The sequence below is a fragment of the Bombina bombina genome, chromosome 2 (assembly GCF_027579735.1).
Source record: "Bombina bombina isolate aBomBom1 chromosome 2, aBomBom1.pri, whole genome shotgun sequence".
NCBI lineage: Eukaryota > Metazoa > Chordata > Amphibia > Anura > Bombinatoridae > Bombina > Bombina bombina.
The window spans coordinates 1,115,834,711-1,115,851,430 of record NC_069500.1 but is presented as its reverse complement, the minus strand read 5'-3'; the positions used below and the strand labels follow the sequence as shown (position 1 = coordinate 1,115,851,430).

The window sequence follows — 16,720 nt, the reverse complement described above, 5'->3', positions numbered from 1 at the left end:
TTTTTCCCGGCTTTGATCGAAGCAGGGTTTGGTTGTGGTTTTTCATGCCTGCTGCCCTCAGAATGGGCCTCCTATTGTACCCTCCCATTTTCGCATTTAGTGTCTTCTGTAGCTTGGATATTGTTTTCCCAAAAGTAATGAATGCAGCTGTGGACTCTTTCCATTTATGAAAAAAAACTTAAATTATGCTTACCTGATCATTTTCTTTTCTTCAGATGGAAAGAGTCCACAGCTACCCACCTGTTTTTCTGTGGGGAGTCTGTTCTTTTTTATTCTTCTGTCACCTTTTCACCCTTGTATTTCTTCTGCTGTTCCTTGTTCCTCGGCAGAATGACTGGGAGGATGAGGGGAGTGGGAGGAGTATTTAAGCCTTTGGCTGGGGTATATTTGCCTCCTCCTGGTGGGCAGGTTCTTATTATCAAAAGTAATGAATGCAGCTGTGGACTCTTTCCATCTGAAGAAAAGAAAATTATCAGGTAAGCATAATTTAAGTTTTTAGTTGATATTAACTAGTGTTGGATTATATTCCATAATACAGTTATAACAGTAAGGATTTCAATACATATGCTAATACAGTTATCCAGATAATGTGTAGTGCTTCTCTGGGATCTTATTATGTAAAGGTTTTAAATAGTTCTTGGATCCTGACCATTGCCAATTTTGGCTTTCTGGAACTGTCTAGTTGTTACAATGAAAATAATAACTTAGTTCACATAATCTCTGACATTTTTTGATTTTCATGTCATCTGGACTATTCTGACCAGCACATAAAGTGTGCCAAATTACTTCAGCTGACCAAGGACATAAACTCTATCTGCATGGTGTCCACCCACAATAGATTACTGAAAATTCATAATAAAGAAGCAGTGTTAGATGTTCTAGCTGAGTAATGAATAGCTGTTTCTGCCAGCTGGAAGGTCACTCAGAAAACTAGACTAGACTAAATATTGTGTCAAACTAACTGATTTTCTGCACATTATAAAAAGTGGTCAATTATTATAAAGCCCATGTTGACCTGTTGCCTGTTCTAGACCTTAAATTCAATATTTGTGATAATGTACCACGTAGCAGGGCACTTGAACCCATTGAACCCAATTGGAATGGAGCTAATAAAGAAAAAAGAAAGCAATTAAATGAATATTATCCCTCCCACATATATTGGTCATCTACCAATTCTAAAAACCAATAGGGATTTTATGGACCACAGTAATGCTCTCCACCATCGCAACAGCACATGCCCTGTGGAACCTTTTAATAACTTCTTCTTTTTGATTATAACAAACAGTTTTCTGATAACCATGAAGGTTATCATTTATTTAAATAGTTGATCATATTTAAGTACCCTTTTTTAACACGATTAAAATATTTTCTTTAGTTTTCATCCCTTAATAAAGGGTCTCTTTAGTTTTGATTGGTTGGCTCAAACTTGTGACCATGTCCACATTATCATACTTAAAACAAAATGAGCTGATTGAAAACCATTCTGATTTTTCAAATGTTTTTAAGCAGCAATCCGACCAAAAACACAATCTCCTTGCATGGGGACAGTTTGCAGGCTTGAAGGCACATTTAAATGGGCAGAGAAACAAATGATTTAACTGTAGACATTTGCAAAGCTGCATCATAATCAATAAGACTTGTCTTGGTGAAACACTAAAGACTGGCTGTTCAGGCATCTTCCAATACAAGTTCTGGTTGCAAAATCGTTAATTTTTGTATATGAAACCCAAAATGTTTCTTTCATGATTCAGATAGAGCATGCGATTTTAAACATCTTTGTAATTTACTTCTTTTATCAATTTTTATTTTGTTTTCTTGGTATCTTTTTATGAAAAGCTGAAACATATGCTTAGGAGCCGGTCCATTTCTGGAGCACTATATGGCAACAGTTTTGCAACAATGTTATCCATTTGCAAGAGCACTAGATTTCAGCACTATTTCCTGCCATGTAGTGCTCCAGATGCCTTCCTAGGTCTCTCTTAAACACAGAATATCATGGGTACAAAGCTAATTCGACAAATGGAGTAAATTGGAAACTTTTTTTAAAATTGTGTGCTCTGTCTGAATCCCAGAAGAACAGTTTTGGGTTTCATATCCCTTTAAGACGATACATATTTGTTTGATAGGCTTCTTGTTATTATCCTTTCCCAGCCATTGTTCTTTAGGAACCATGGCCTCTGTATTCCTTGCACCTCGGTTCACCCGTTACTGCTTTGCCTCTATTTTATGTTCCTCCTATATAGCAGTTTTACTCAAAGGGACACTGAAAGCAAATTTTTTCTTTTGTGATTCAGGTAGAGCATGAAATTTGCAGCAACTTTCTAATTTACTCCTATTATCAAATTGCCTTCATTCTCTTGGTATCTTTTTTTTTTTTTTTTTATATAAGCTTTATTTATATACAAATGTGATCATACAAGTTTCTTATGACAAAGACAGTAGAGATACATAAGTAAATACCAATATGCACTTTCAAAGGTAATGAGACTCATTTTAACTTTTGAGAGATTCTATCCGATGAAGCCTATAGAAGATTTTTTTTTTTCAAGACTAACAAAGGAAAACAAAAACAGAAAAAACAAAACAGTCAATGTAGCTAACAATATCATAACTTCATATTTTAACTGGATCAGGCAAAATCTTGGATTTAGTATGCTATGAGAGATCTAGGCATTCGAGCTGTTCAGAGCTTTTCAGAGCCGGTCTTCACTTGTCCACTGTGTCTATGTGAGATGAATTTAGGGCTGTGCTATCTAATGATCTTTGGGGCTTATGTACTGTGTGGATATATGTTTCCCAATAAAGGGTCATAGCACAGTAAAAGTCTAGCCTGTTAGTTTTATGATAATGGTATTTCTCCAAAGTTAGGAGGTGAGTCACGTTCTGTCTCCACCCTAATATTGACGGAACCACTTGCTGCTTCCATAGGCGTGGGATTAGTTGTTTGGCGCTACTAAGCATAATATATAGCAGTGTGGATCTGTACTTGCATTTAATCCCTGGTGGCTTGTTGAACAAGAAGATTAAAGGGTTGCATGGAATTGTATGAGATAGAACAATTTGTATCTCTTTGTGTACATTTTGCCAGAAGGGTCGCAGTATAGGGCACTCCCACCAGATATGGAACAGTGTGCCTACCTGTTTGCAATCCCTCCAGTAAAGGGGGCTTGTTTGTTTGTATATTTTAGCTAGCCTACTAGGGTGGAGGTACCATCGTCCCAGAAGTTTCATGTTGGTTTCAGTGATGCTAACTGAGGAAGGTGATTTACCCAGCTGTTGGAAAATCATGTCCCAGGTCTCTGTCGGTATATCAATGCCCATTTCTAATTCCCAGGTTTTAGTATAGGAGGGAGGGTTTTTGGAGTGTATGTCTGCTAAAATCTTATATATTGTTGATAGCGAGCCCTTCACGTAAGTTGTTGACCGGCATAATAGTTCAAAGGGGGTGAGGTTTCTAATCAGATTGGGCTTATCTTTGTTGTGAGTGATGAAATGTGTAAGTTGGAGATATTCATACCACCTCTGAAAAAATGAGATACCCTTGTCTATCAGTGCTGACTTTGTTAGGATGGTTCCTTGCTCTATTACCGCGTTACATGGTAAACCAGCTGATATGGTGTATGAATTATTCGCCCAGATGTGTCGGTAAGCGGGAAATTCCGTGTTATGTAATATAGGGGTAAGTGGTGAAGGGATTGTAAATATTTTATATCGTGAATTGGTGTATGTGGTTATCTATTAATTTAAAATATCTCTACTTTCTACTAAATATAATCTCTATGGGAAACCACTAAAAACCAACACAGATAAATTGTGAAATAAACTCTGAGAGGCCCTCCATTATTTGTCAAACAGTTTATTTAGGAATCAATATATGTTAAAGGGACAGTCTAGGCCAAAATAAACTTTCATGATTCAGATAGGGCATGTAATTTTAAACAATTTTCCAATTTACTTTTATCACCAATTTTGCTTTGTTCTCTTGCTATTCTTAGTTGAAAGCTTAACCTAGGAGGTTCATATGCTAATTTCTTAGACCTTGAAGGCCACCTCTTTTCAGAATGCATTTTAACAGTTTTTCACCACTAGAGAGTGTTAGTTCATGTTTTCATATAGATAACACTGTGCTCGTGCACGTGAAGTTATCTGGGAGCAGGCACTGATTGGCTAAACTGCAAGTCTGTCAAAAGAACTGAAATAAAGGGGCAGTTTGCAGAGGCTTAGATACAAGATAATCACAGAGGTTAAAAGTATATTAATATAACTGTGTTGGTTATGCAAAACTGGGGAATGGGTAATAAAGGGATTATCTATCTTTTAAACCAATAAAAATTCTGGTGTAGACTGTCCCTTTAATAATAAGATAAATATTTACAGGTATATATATATATATAAATCTATTTTACAGATACAGTCCACATTTTAAGATACAGGGCAACTTTACTACACACTAACCCCAATTTGTTCAATACTGCTAAAATAATCATAGGAATGTACTTAGCCATATTTCTTGAGAGTTTCAGCCATCTTTACAGCATGCCCAGGATACAAAAGAGAAAGGTTCTGGTGTTACAGTATTTTATACCCCAATTCAAAAGGGAGTGGCTTATCAAATGCCACTCAAAAAGACCAATGGGAGTGTCTATAGTTCAGAGAGAAAGGTGTACCTGGGGGAAGGGATCCCAATAACAGCTAAGTGAATATTCCAGTGATAAAATGTCACCACAGTGTATACATCCCATGCGGTTAAAGTGTCTTTAATTAGGGTAGAGGCAGATGATAAGCCTGTCCTCTGTTGCTTGTGCGTCCAGCACATAGCCCCTAAGCTTTTCGTATTGGCCAGATCGTGTTCTAATTTCACCCATTCTTTATTATGTGCGTTTACGCTCCAGTCCACGATCCTTACCAATTGTGCTGCCTGTTTATATAAATCTAAATTAGGAACTCCCAGTCCCCCTCTATCCCGGCTCCTATATAATGTGGGTTTTGCTATTCTAGGTTTTTTGTTTGCCCAGATAAATGCATTTGCTGCTGCTTGTGCTGCGTGTATGTAATGTATAGGTAGTTGAATTGGTAATGTCTGAAATAGGTAAAGAAACCTGGGTAGAATGCTCATTTTGAAGGCGTGGATCCTCCCTAACCATGATAGATGTTTGTTTTGCCAAGTCCTTAAGTCTGCTTGTACGCTTTTAAGGATAGCTTGGTAGTTCAGTATAAATAGTGAGTCAAATGAATTAGCTATCTGGGTCCCTAAGTATTTTATTGAACTCTGTTTCTGAGTAAATTGGTACTGTGTTTTAATTAGGCTGCTCGTTTGCTCTGATATCCCTATTCCTAAAAATTCTGACTTAGAGACATTTATTTTATAATTTGACAAAATGCTGTAGGCTTTGACTTCCCGCATAAGTGGTGGGAGGGACTGCTGTGGAGAGGTCAGTGTGAAAAGGACATCGTCAGCGTATAGTGTTGTCTTGTATTGTGTGTCTCCTATTTGAATCCCTTGTATCTCCTTATTGTTTCTTATATTAGCTGCTAAAACCTCCATGACCATCACAAAAAGTATGGGCGAGAGGGGGCATCCCTGCCTCGTACCATTATAAATGGGTAGCAAATCTGACAGGGAGTCGTTCAATTTAATCTGGGCCTTAGGAGCGTGGTATAACGCAAAAAGTTTGTCTATAAGTTTCTCACCTATGCCAAATCGGGTCAGGGTGGATTTTAGAAATAGCCAGTCCAGTCTATCGAAGGCCTTTTCAGCGTCAATAGCCAGGAAGATTGAGGGGATATTGTGGGTTTGGGAATATTCTAACAAATTAATTACTTTAATAGTATTATTTCTCGCCTCCCTATGGGGTATAAAACCCACCTGGTTGAGATGTATGAGCTGTGGAAGGAATTTATTAAGTCTGTTTGCTATCATTTTTGCGTACAATTTAATGTCCACGTTTAATAATGAAATGGGGCGAAAGTTGGCCGGGTCATCCGCTTGCTTTCCAGGTTTTGGGATTACAGAAATGTGGGCTTCCAACATTACTGAAGGGAAGGGGTGGTTTTTATCTGTTGTATTGAAAAGCAAGCACAAGTGTGGGATCAGAAAAGGTGCAAGTTTCTTATAATATTGGACCGTAAACCCGTCGGGGCCTGGGCTTTTCCCGGTGGGCATTTGTTTGAGGGCCGTTAAGATTTCCGTTGCTGATATTGGGACTTCTAGTTCATCTGATTGGGATTTGGTTAATTGGGGTAAGGGAGTATTTGCTAAGTGAGCTTTGATGCTATCTTCCGTGGTTACTGAAGGATTTTCTTTATTTATGTTGTAGAGTCTAGTGTAATATGATAAGAATTGGGACAAAATTTCTGGTGTGGTGTTAACCTTTTCTTTTGTGGGTGTTTTTATTTCATGTATGTAGGTTTTCAGCTTCCTTAATTTGAGGGCTCGGGCCAAATATTTCCCTGGTCTATTACTTTCAAAGTAAAATTTTTGTTTAATTTTTAGTGCTAATGTGTTGGCTTCTTTAAGCGATTGATCATAAACCACTTTCCTAGCTTTTACCAATTCTTCTAAAATTTGTGTATCTGAGGGGTTTTGTTTATGTGCATAGTCTAGTTTAGATAGCAAATCTGTCGATTTTTGATATTGCAAACACTCTTTCTTCCTATTATATGCCTGTTGCTTAATAAACTCTCCTCTAATAAAGCACTTGTGAGCCTCCCAGACCGTAAAGGAGTCTGTTTCAGGAAGGGAGTTAAATTGAAAATACTCCGGGAGTAATTTTTCAACCCTAGTTCTAAAATCAGGAGAGTCCAGTAAACTCTCGTCAAATTTCCAAGTAAAAGTGCTTACTGGTGCTGAGGACCATTTAAGTTGTGTGAGTACTGCAGAATGGTCTGACCATGCAGTGTGTGAAAGTCTAGATGATAGCACATTGGACAGACCCTTTTAGTTAGTTAAGTGGTAATCAATTCTACTGTAAGATCGATGTGGTGAAGAGAAGAAGGTGTAATCCTTCTGTGTAGGATGTTTAAATCTCCAAATATCAAACAGGGTTTGGTCTCGCATTAATTTTCACAGTTGCTTGATCGTGCTCCTGGGTGTGGAGGGTTTAGGGTTTGTGGTATCTAAATTCGGTTGTATGGGGATATTAAGATCCCCTCCTATGTAAAGGGCACCTTTAGTGTAATCTAGAATTTGAGTGAAATATTTCTTGAAAAAGGGTAGCTGTTTTGAATTTGGGGCATATAGATTTACCAGTGTCACTGGAGTGCCATATAGTAATCCAATCACACATAAGAATCTGCCTTCTGTGTCCATATGGGTTTGTATATGGGTGAAGGATATGTGCTTACTTATGAGGATGCTTACGCCATTCCTTTTGTGGTCAAATGAGCTGTGGAAATGTTGTGTATAGTGGGATCCTAAATATCTAGGCTATATCTCCTTTTTTCCTACGCATATCTTGGAGTGCTATGGAGCGTTTCTGTGGGGAATTTAGGCCTTTAGTGTTCTGACTTAACAGGACTATAACCTTATCTTTAGAAGTCATTCTTACCATACAGTTGTGTGTCTATGTGTGGAGACCAGCCTCTGATGCTCTTTGAAATGAACTGCGTATCCATATAATATTCTCTATGTATCTGCATGCCTGTTTTCCAGATATTCAATAAAAATAAAAGAAACAATAAAAAGAACATTAAACATAATTGAGATAAATTGCGTATTAGATACCCTAAAGGTATGTTTTTCCGTACTCTTAGTGTCATGTGACGTTAAGAAATAAAGAGGTGGTAGTAACCAGCTCCTTTACATGCTTTTGTGTCTAAGTCTAACTGTTGCCTATCTTATTCACATACTGCTGTGAACCTAATCTGCAATCTATGTCTAGTGTGACATATTGGAACTTTTAATAATACTGGCAGACCACTGGTCTAACAACTTATATCAACAATATTAATTGGAACTGTTAATAATACTGGAACTGTTAATAACACTGGCGTACCACTAGTAAAACAGCTTATATCAACAATAGTAAATAACCTTAACTTGTTCTTTTTAACATAGTTCAGTGTTCTGTATTAATACGTTACCACATCTCGCCCTCTTCCTCTTAGGCTCTAGTGGCTTTATTTGTCCATAATTTTGATTTTTTATAAGACTACTCATTAAGTCTTTGATTCAGTCTGTGTCTCTGAGAGGAGAGCATGGTGCTCTGGTAGGTGTTTGGCCTCCCAATTTGGAAGCCACTTTGTGCCAGCGATTTGAGTCTACACGTTTTTTCTTTGGTGGTTCTGAGTGTTCATCTGTATCCAAGATTCTTGGGGCTTCTATTTCCAGTGCTGAGCAGAAGTCTCCAATGTCCGTTATATTCCTGCAGGATAGTTTCCTATTGCAGTGTAATACGTAAAGGTGGAAGGGGAAACCCCATCTGTATAGTATTTTTTTTCTGGCGCAGTAGAACTGTGAGGGGTGCCAGCTCTCTTCTCCTCTGTAGTGTCCGTTGTGATAAATCCTGGAAGAATTGGAGTACCACTCCTCTGAATTTCACTGGTTGATTTTTACGGGAGAGATTTAGGATTTCTTCCTTTTCCATGAATTCTCTGAATTTCATGATAATGTCCCTTGGGGGTGCTGTATCGGGTGGTTTCGGCCTGAGTGCCCTATGCGCTCTAACCCAGGGAATGTCTGTGGTTGGGGTGGTATTTCTCAGGTGTGTCTCTGTTAGTAGTCTCTGTTAGTAGCTGTAACCTGCGTTATAATGTTCCTTTCTAAACGATACTTCCTTTTAATCCTCCTCTCCTGAGTTCTGCTTTATGACCTTGTTGTATAGTTCCAATTCAACGTCTAACCCCCACAACTCAAGTTGCTGATTATAGTGTTCCCCTTTATTTATGGGCTCTTCAAAACAATAATGAGGTCTAACAAGTTGCGCCTCATTGAGCTGTGCAAGCGGCCATTAGCGGGTCTGTTCTGGCTCAGTTTTATGTTCTGTCTGTCTGGGTGTTTCTGTAGAGCCCTTATTACAAGATAGGGGTATAAGTGCAGTGGCGGTATTTCACCTTACTTGTCAGCGTGTGTGTTGCACCGCTCCGATCAGGTTCTCCGGCCCTCTGTCGTGCTTGTCAGATTTGCCGAGTGCGTCATGCTCAATGAGGCTGATTGTGGTCCGGCGCCTTCCCTGCTCTGTCTAAGAGATCTGCGTCCTCAGCTAAGATATATCTATGCTCCGGTGTTAGGGCATCTTAGTGTTCCAATCTGGACGGCTCTGTGGGTCTTTCAATAATCAATTTAGGCAACATATGTGGAGCTGGTTTTCGGAGCCTCAGTGTTAAGCAGCCATCTTAGCTGCGGCCAGCTCCGCCCCCCTCTCTTGGTATCTTTATTTGAAATTCAAGAATGTAAGATTAGATGCCGGCCCATTTTTGGTGAACAACCTGGGTTGTCCTTGCTGATTGGTGGATAAATTCATCCACTAATAAAAAAGTGCTGTCCAGAGTCCTGAAAAAAAAGCTTAGATGCCTTCTTTTTCAAATAAAAATAGCAAGAGAACGAAGAAAAATTGATAATAGGAGTAAATTAGAAAGTTGCTTAAAATTGCATGTTCTATCTGAATCACGAAAGAAAAAAATTGGGTTCAGTGTCCCTTTAACTCTAGTTCTCAAGTGCCCCTAACAGGTCAGATTTTTATGATATCTAAACTAAAGCACAGGGGAAATATTCAGATGATCAGTAACTATAGTTACTAAACTGCTTTCTTCCACCAGCTGATAATTTGGCTTGTTAGGGGTACTTGAGAGCTGACACTGAGAAACACTGCAGACCATATAGCTTTACAAATAAATGGGGGTATTTAAACCCCTGAATCACAACTTCTTTAAGTCCTAGAAACACTTAAAGGGACACTGAACCCAATTTTTTTCTTTCATGATTCAGATAGAGCATTACATTGTAATCAACTTTCTTATTTACTCCTATTATCAATTTTTATTTGTTCTCTTGCTATCTTTATTTTAAAAGCAGGAATGTATCTCAGCAGCCAGCCCATTTAGGTTCAGCACCATAGATAGCGCTTGCATATTGGAGGCTGACATTTACCCACCAATAAGCAAGCATAACCCAGGTTCTCAACCAAAAATGGGCTGACTCCTATGCATAACACTCCTGCTTTTTAAATAAAGATAGCAAGAGAACGAAAAAAATGATAATATTAGTAAATTAGAAAGCTGATTAAAATTGCATGCTCTGTATGAATCATGAAAGAAAAAAAATGGGTTTTGTGTCCCTTTAAAGGGTATAAAGTATAAGCACAATTAAAAAAAATAAAATACTAAAATACACATTTTAACATATAACCTTATAACAGACCTTCAAAAAAGGCCTAGAGACCCCCATTTCCCTTAGTTTTAAAGCCCCAAAACCCCTCCTCAAAATGAAACCCCTATATACATTTTAATAGCCTGGTAATCACTGTGGTAATAGGGATCACCTGGTGTGAATACATGTGCATTTATTTGAAGAAAGAGTTATGAGAGCCCCTATGTGCACATCAAAGTTATTATATAAATATACCAAAAGGCCATTTAATATGAGACTAACCCCTTATTCTTTTCACTATAGAGTTTTAAAAAAAAGTACAAACACTTTTAAAATTTTAATACAATATGAATGTTTTCACATTGTTGTCAATGTTGTAGAGTTCTCAAATGTCATGATATATACATAAAATAATAATATAAATTTAATCTGTGGGCTTTGCACTGAAAAAGGGCATACAGTGGGAATTCAATTTGAGCAGGATCTAAAAACTCCAAAACAGCTCAGGAAAGGGGTGGAAATGGAAATATGGAAATGGAAATAAGTATTTAAGGGGTTAAAATTGAATACATTATTTATTATTTTAGCAGAAATAGCATAATATTATTGTACTAATTCTAAAGGACACTGAACCCAAAATGAACCCAAAATTTTTATTTTGTGATTCAGATAGAGCATGCAATTTTAAGCAACTTTCTAATTTACTACTATTATCAATTTTTCTTGGTTCTTTTGATATCTTTATTTGAAAAAGAAAGTCTAGAACCTTGGACAGCACTTGTTTATTGGTGGATGAATTTATCCACCAATCAGCAAGGACAACCCAGGTTGTTCGCCAAAATGGGCCGGCATCTAAACTTACATTCTTGCTTTTTAAATAAAGATACAAAGAGAATGAAGAACATTTGATAATAGGAGTAAATTAGAAAGTTGCTTAAAATTGCATGCTCTATCTGAATCACAAAAGAAAACATTTGGGTTCAGTGTCCTTTAAATCAAATTGATTTAAATCACAATTTAAATCCTTAGTCAGTAAAACCAAACTTAATTGTTTAAATTTTTAGATTAATAACTTTTTAAATTATTTTTCCAGTTATATCAGACCATTACTGATTTGGTTATATATAATTTGATATGCATAGATTAATCTTTGAAATTAATTAAATTATTGGGAGGTGAACTATCTCCAGTTTAAAAAGTCATTCATTCACATGTGATCAACTTTTCAGCTGTACTAGAAGGAGAAAAATATTGATTACCTTAATAATAACAATTTAAATAGTTTTATTTAACTAAAAAAATAGCCATTACCTTAATAACAATTACGTTTTACTTACTTTAAACAAAACCATTATATTTCATTTTGCAATGCTTGACGCTCCCTCCTCACACTTAGGTCCTTGTGCAAATCTATTCCACTCCAACCAACCTTATATTCTTTGAGCTTCTTGAAACTTAGTATGGGTTGATTATGTGTACATAGACATGCAGATGAGCAATGGCATTAAAGTGAAAGTAAATTCAAAATTAAATTTTAATGATTCAGGAAGAACATGCAATTTTTAAAAAATGTCCAATTTACTTTTCTTATCTAATTTGCATTTTTCTTTTGGTATCCATTGTTTAAAAGCATACATAGGTAGGCTCAGAAGCAATGCTTTACTGTGAGCTAGTTCTTGTTACTTTCTTACCCAATGTGTTTAGCTTGGCCCCAGTAGAGCACTGATCTTCTTCAACAAAGGATACCAAGAGAATTAAGCAAATTTGATCATAGAAATAAATCTAAAATATGTGAAAATTGTATTCTTTATCTGAAATCCAAGTTTTCTTACATGATTATGTCTCTTTAAGATCTATTTCTCGACTACAGTATGTATGTTTATTTTATAACATTTTTGCTGTGAAGAAGGGGCATGTTTTTTCTGCCGACACAAAATCACAGTTTTGAAAATTAAAAAAACAATTATATGTGATAATATGTTCAAGATAAAAAATAATCTTAGAGCGACCTCTGAGAGAGCATGGCATTGTGAATGTATTATTGGAATTAATTTACCAAAAAAAGACATTAAATATCACAGCCATACATATACAGCATCTTGCTATATAATTCAGAAACTAATCTATTTTTGCAGGATGAATAACCGTTAGAATAGATTATATTGTATCTTAAATAGAAGCTATCTCGAGATAGATTTTTCCTCAAAAGGCATTTTATTTAAAAAAACAACAACTCTGATTTAAATAAAAAAATCTGATTTAAATTTAAAAAAGAAACAGATTTTAATTTAAAAAACAATCTGATTTTTTTTCTTGATTTTTACGCACCCTGATTAATGCTATTACATGTAGATTTGATGGACATTATGTTCTCTTGTGATTTTATATCATTTTAAGAGTATATTTTTGGTTGGTAATATCTCTGTGAGTGTAAAGATGCTTTCCTAGGGATAATGTAGCTTATTATTATATATTGATGTTGCTATCTAATTTGAGTCTATATCTTTTTTTAGGTGATATCCCTTTTTGGATAGTGAAAAATTCCTGGGGTACAACATGGGGAAAAGATGGATATGTTTACATTAAAATGGGTGAAAATATGTGTGGTAAGTTTGCAGGTTGGTCTAATTATCAGTTAGCTAAGCTAATAAAGTCGTTTTTCAGACATGGCTAAGCCATTTATTTATTGTTAATAAATAATTTCATATATGGAAATCTGTTAATCCTAAGTAGGCCTTATGTTACGAGTGGAGCGCAAATGATTGCGTGAGGGTGTTCGCAATCTTTTGCACACAGGTTAAATAATGATCGTATTACAAGTTGAGTAGAATCATTACCGCAATCTCAGAGCTCTAGTTCACTGTTTTGTGAAATAAAATAGTTGCTCAAAACGCATCAAAAATACATTACAAAGTACATTTACATTTACTATAAATTATTCTAAAAAAATATTGCACACAAAAGTTATAAGGGCTTAAGATATGATATCTCAGGCAGCCAAATGACTTTAACATTGTTATACATACATATAAATCTTTAAAGATGGATATGTATGTATGTACGTATATATATATATATATATATATATTATATATATATTATATATATATATATTATATATATATATTATATATATATATATATATATATATATATATATATATATATATATATATATATATATATATATATATATATATATATATATATATATATATATATAGTAGAGACAAGTTCATTCACACAAACTTGATTCCTTGACCAGGGTGCTGAGGGAAATTTCAAATATAAACAGAGGAAAACAGTGTATATATACATGTGTATTTATGTATTTACAGACATATATACACATATAAACACATAAATACATATGTACACATATATAGACACATAGGTTCATTGGAGCAATTAAGTAGATGAAGAGAGAGAATATTGCAAAAATATGGTTTTACATCTTTTCATCTACTTTTTACTTTTTTATTTTTTTTATTTTTTATTTTACATTTTTATTACAACTCCAACAATTTCAAGTTACATAAAATACAACGGAAACAAAAAAGAAAGTGCAGATCATCCAAGTCTTCAATTGCAAACTATAAAAATGTTGCTGTTTGCACAGCCAATTTTTATAGTTTGCAATTGAAGACTTGGCATTTCTCTCTCTTTTTTTTTTTTTTCGTTGTTTTTTATGTAACTTGAAATTGTTGGATTTGTAATAAAAATTTAAAATAAAAAAAAAGTAGATGAAAAGATGTAAAACCATATTTCTGCAATATTCAATTTTAATATAGTGTTATAGTCTGTTTTTACTGTAAATATTCCAATGTTCTGCACATAGCAGAATATGTTCTAAGTATTTTTAAATACATATTCCTATATATATATATATATATATATATATATATATATATCTGTATATATCTATATCTAGAATCATATATATATATATATATATATATATATATATATATATATATATATATATATATATATATATATATATATATATACAGGTGGCCCTCGTTTTACAAAGGTTCAATTTACACCGTTTCAGAATAACAACCTTTTTTTTCCAGTCATGTGACTGCTATTGAAAAGCATTGAGAAGCAGTTAATTTATTAAAATAGACAGTAGGTGGAGCTGTCTGCTTGTGTTGCAGCAAAGCCAAGCAAGCTGAAATTAATCAGTTTAACCAGACCTGAGCTATCGAGCAGATTTCAAAGGAACAAGATCTTCCTGTCTATAACTTAGTTCAGATTGGAATGCATAGAAAGAACTGTTTGCAGAAAAATGCAAGTGAAGTCTGTGTTATGTGATTATTTTATTAGGTTTATAATGCTGTTTAGCAAATGTTTTTGTTCATTTAACTTAGTTTAATTATATATTCTGTGTTGTGTGATTATTTTATTAGGTTTATAATGCTATCTAGCATTTAAAGTCTTCATTTCAAAGCTTTTCAAATAATGTATTAGGTGTTACTTATGACAATTTTGAGAGGGGCCTGGAACCTATCTCCCTCACTTCCCATTGACTTACATTATAAACTGGGTTTCAATTTACAACGGTTTCGATTTACAACAATTCCTTCTGGAACCTAACCCCGGCGTAAACTGAGGGCTACCTGTATATATATATATATACATACATACATACACATAGGTATAAATATATATGTTACCAAAATGCCATTAGATACATATATAGAAATATTTATTTTTTAATAAATATAACATATTCTGCATTGTTCAGAGTGTTGAAATGTGAAATATTCATATTTTCATGTCGGGTTAGCGCATATAAGAATATGAGTTTGGGTTAGCGTGCAAGTTTTTTTTAAAAGTTTTTTTCCTACATTGACCTGTTTGCGTGCATCAGGTTTGCGTGAGAGCGCAAACTTTTTACTTTCAGCTCATAATACAAAAGCAATCCGACGAGCCCAAATAGTTTAATTCCAGCGAAATAAGCATTCTAGTGTAAGCGCTAAATAGCGCTCCACTTGTAATCTAGCCCTAAATGTCCTAAAAAAATTTCATTAAAATAATTAAATGTTTAAATTTAAAGTAGGAAATAAAATACAGATTGTATAGTTTTTAGCAGAGAAACATCACATGTTTATTAGTGCACAAAGTCTAGCCTAATCAAGCAGAAATACTCCTAATTAGATATTCATCACAGAAAAATGTATTTAAAATAAAATGAAAAAAAAAAAGAACACATTTCTTTCATATGATGGTGAGAGTCCACAAGAAAATTACATTTGGAATTAAATTCCAGTCCTCTAGGAGGAGGTAAACAACAACCCTACATTCCAGAGCCTTAATACCTCCCACCCTCACAGAACCCCTCAGTCAATTTTTTTTCCTCCAGAATGGAGTGAGGTGAACTCTGAGGTGTTGATCTACACAGTTTCCCCCTCAGAATGCCTACAAAGAACAGGAAAATAATTTCAGCCAGGCAGTGAAAATCTTCTCTCGGTGTGCAGATGTCATAGACCTCACGGATGAAATCCCGTGGTCTACAGTGTGCTGCTCCTTTTGTTGCAGACCCCCAGGTGAAATACAGTCCCCTAGTCTAAAACGGCTGCACATTGTGAGATATTTGGCACTGTGCTTGCATTGCCTTTGATGGTCTCATCCACTGGAAGCAGTTCATCTGTAGCTGAGGTAAGCATTGGAGCCCTTAATGTACCCCTCTGTTACTCACCTGCATTTTTTGGAAAGCGGTGATTAATTTTAATACCCAACGGTACCACTAGTGCAGTATGGTTTAAAAATAGTGTCTTCCTGTTTCTTCTCTACTTGCTTCGTAATCAGGTCTGGGGAAGCTCTCCATATCCACTGGAGGTGGTATGACCTTCTGTTCATATGAGTGCTTATTATTTTACCCTTATATTGTTTCTGTGCTTGCTATCTATTCAGATATAACAGTAGCTTTTACTTACTGTAGTCCTTATTCTAACAACTCTTATGGAGCACTTTGTAAGGTTATTCTGGTGTGTCCCCTGCTTATCTATTCACCTCATATGCTGAGTCTTGGCCTAATGTTACATAGGATATTGCAGAGCTGATGTAGGTCAGAGTGTCCATGGGTCTGCAGTCTCTGTAGGCAATACCCCAGAAGTTTCTACTGAACTCTCTCCTAAATGTAAGGACCATATCTACTTGACTTTTACTGAGTTGATGGCTGTTATGCCTCCAGCAGTCAAATTCAGGCTCATGCAAGGGGCAGAAGGTGATCCTTCACAGGCCTTTATCTCATCAGGGACATCTCTTAGGAACAACACTTCTCAGTTCCCTACAGAAAAACAGGGTACATTTGAATACAAAGAATGGATTTTCAAAAACCCAAGACCCTCCCATCGAAGCAGTGGCAAATAATGTATGCTTTAATTTCAGTTTCACCGGATGATTGAA

At 35.4% G+C, this 16,720-nt stretch overlaps 1 protein-coding gene across 1 annotated transcript in view; it reads left to right on the top strand.

The window, feature by feature from the left end:
• CTSO (cathepsin O) overlaps positions 1-16,720 on the top strand; it is a 149,629-nt gene that overhangs the window by 123,710 nt on the left and 9,199 nt on the right. The window contains exon 8 of the mRNA XM_053703770.1: positions 12,820-12,912. Within this exon, the coding sequence (XP_053559745.1) occupies positions 12,820-12,912 (93 nt within the window). The remainder of the gene's footprint in view (positions 1-12,819; positions 12,913-16,720) is intronic.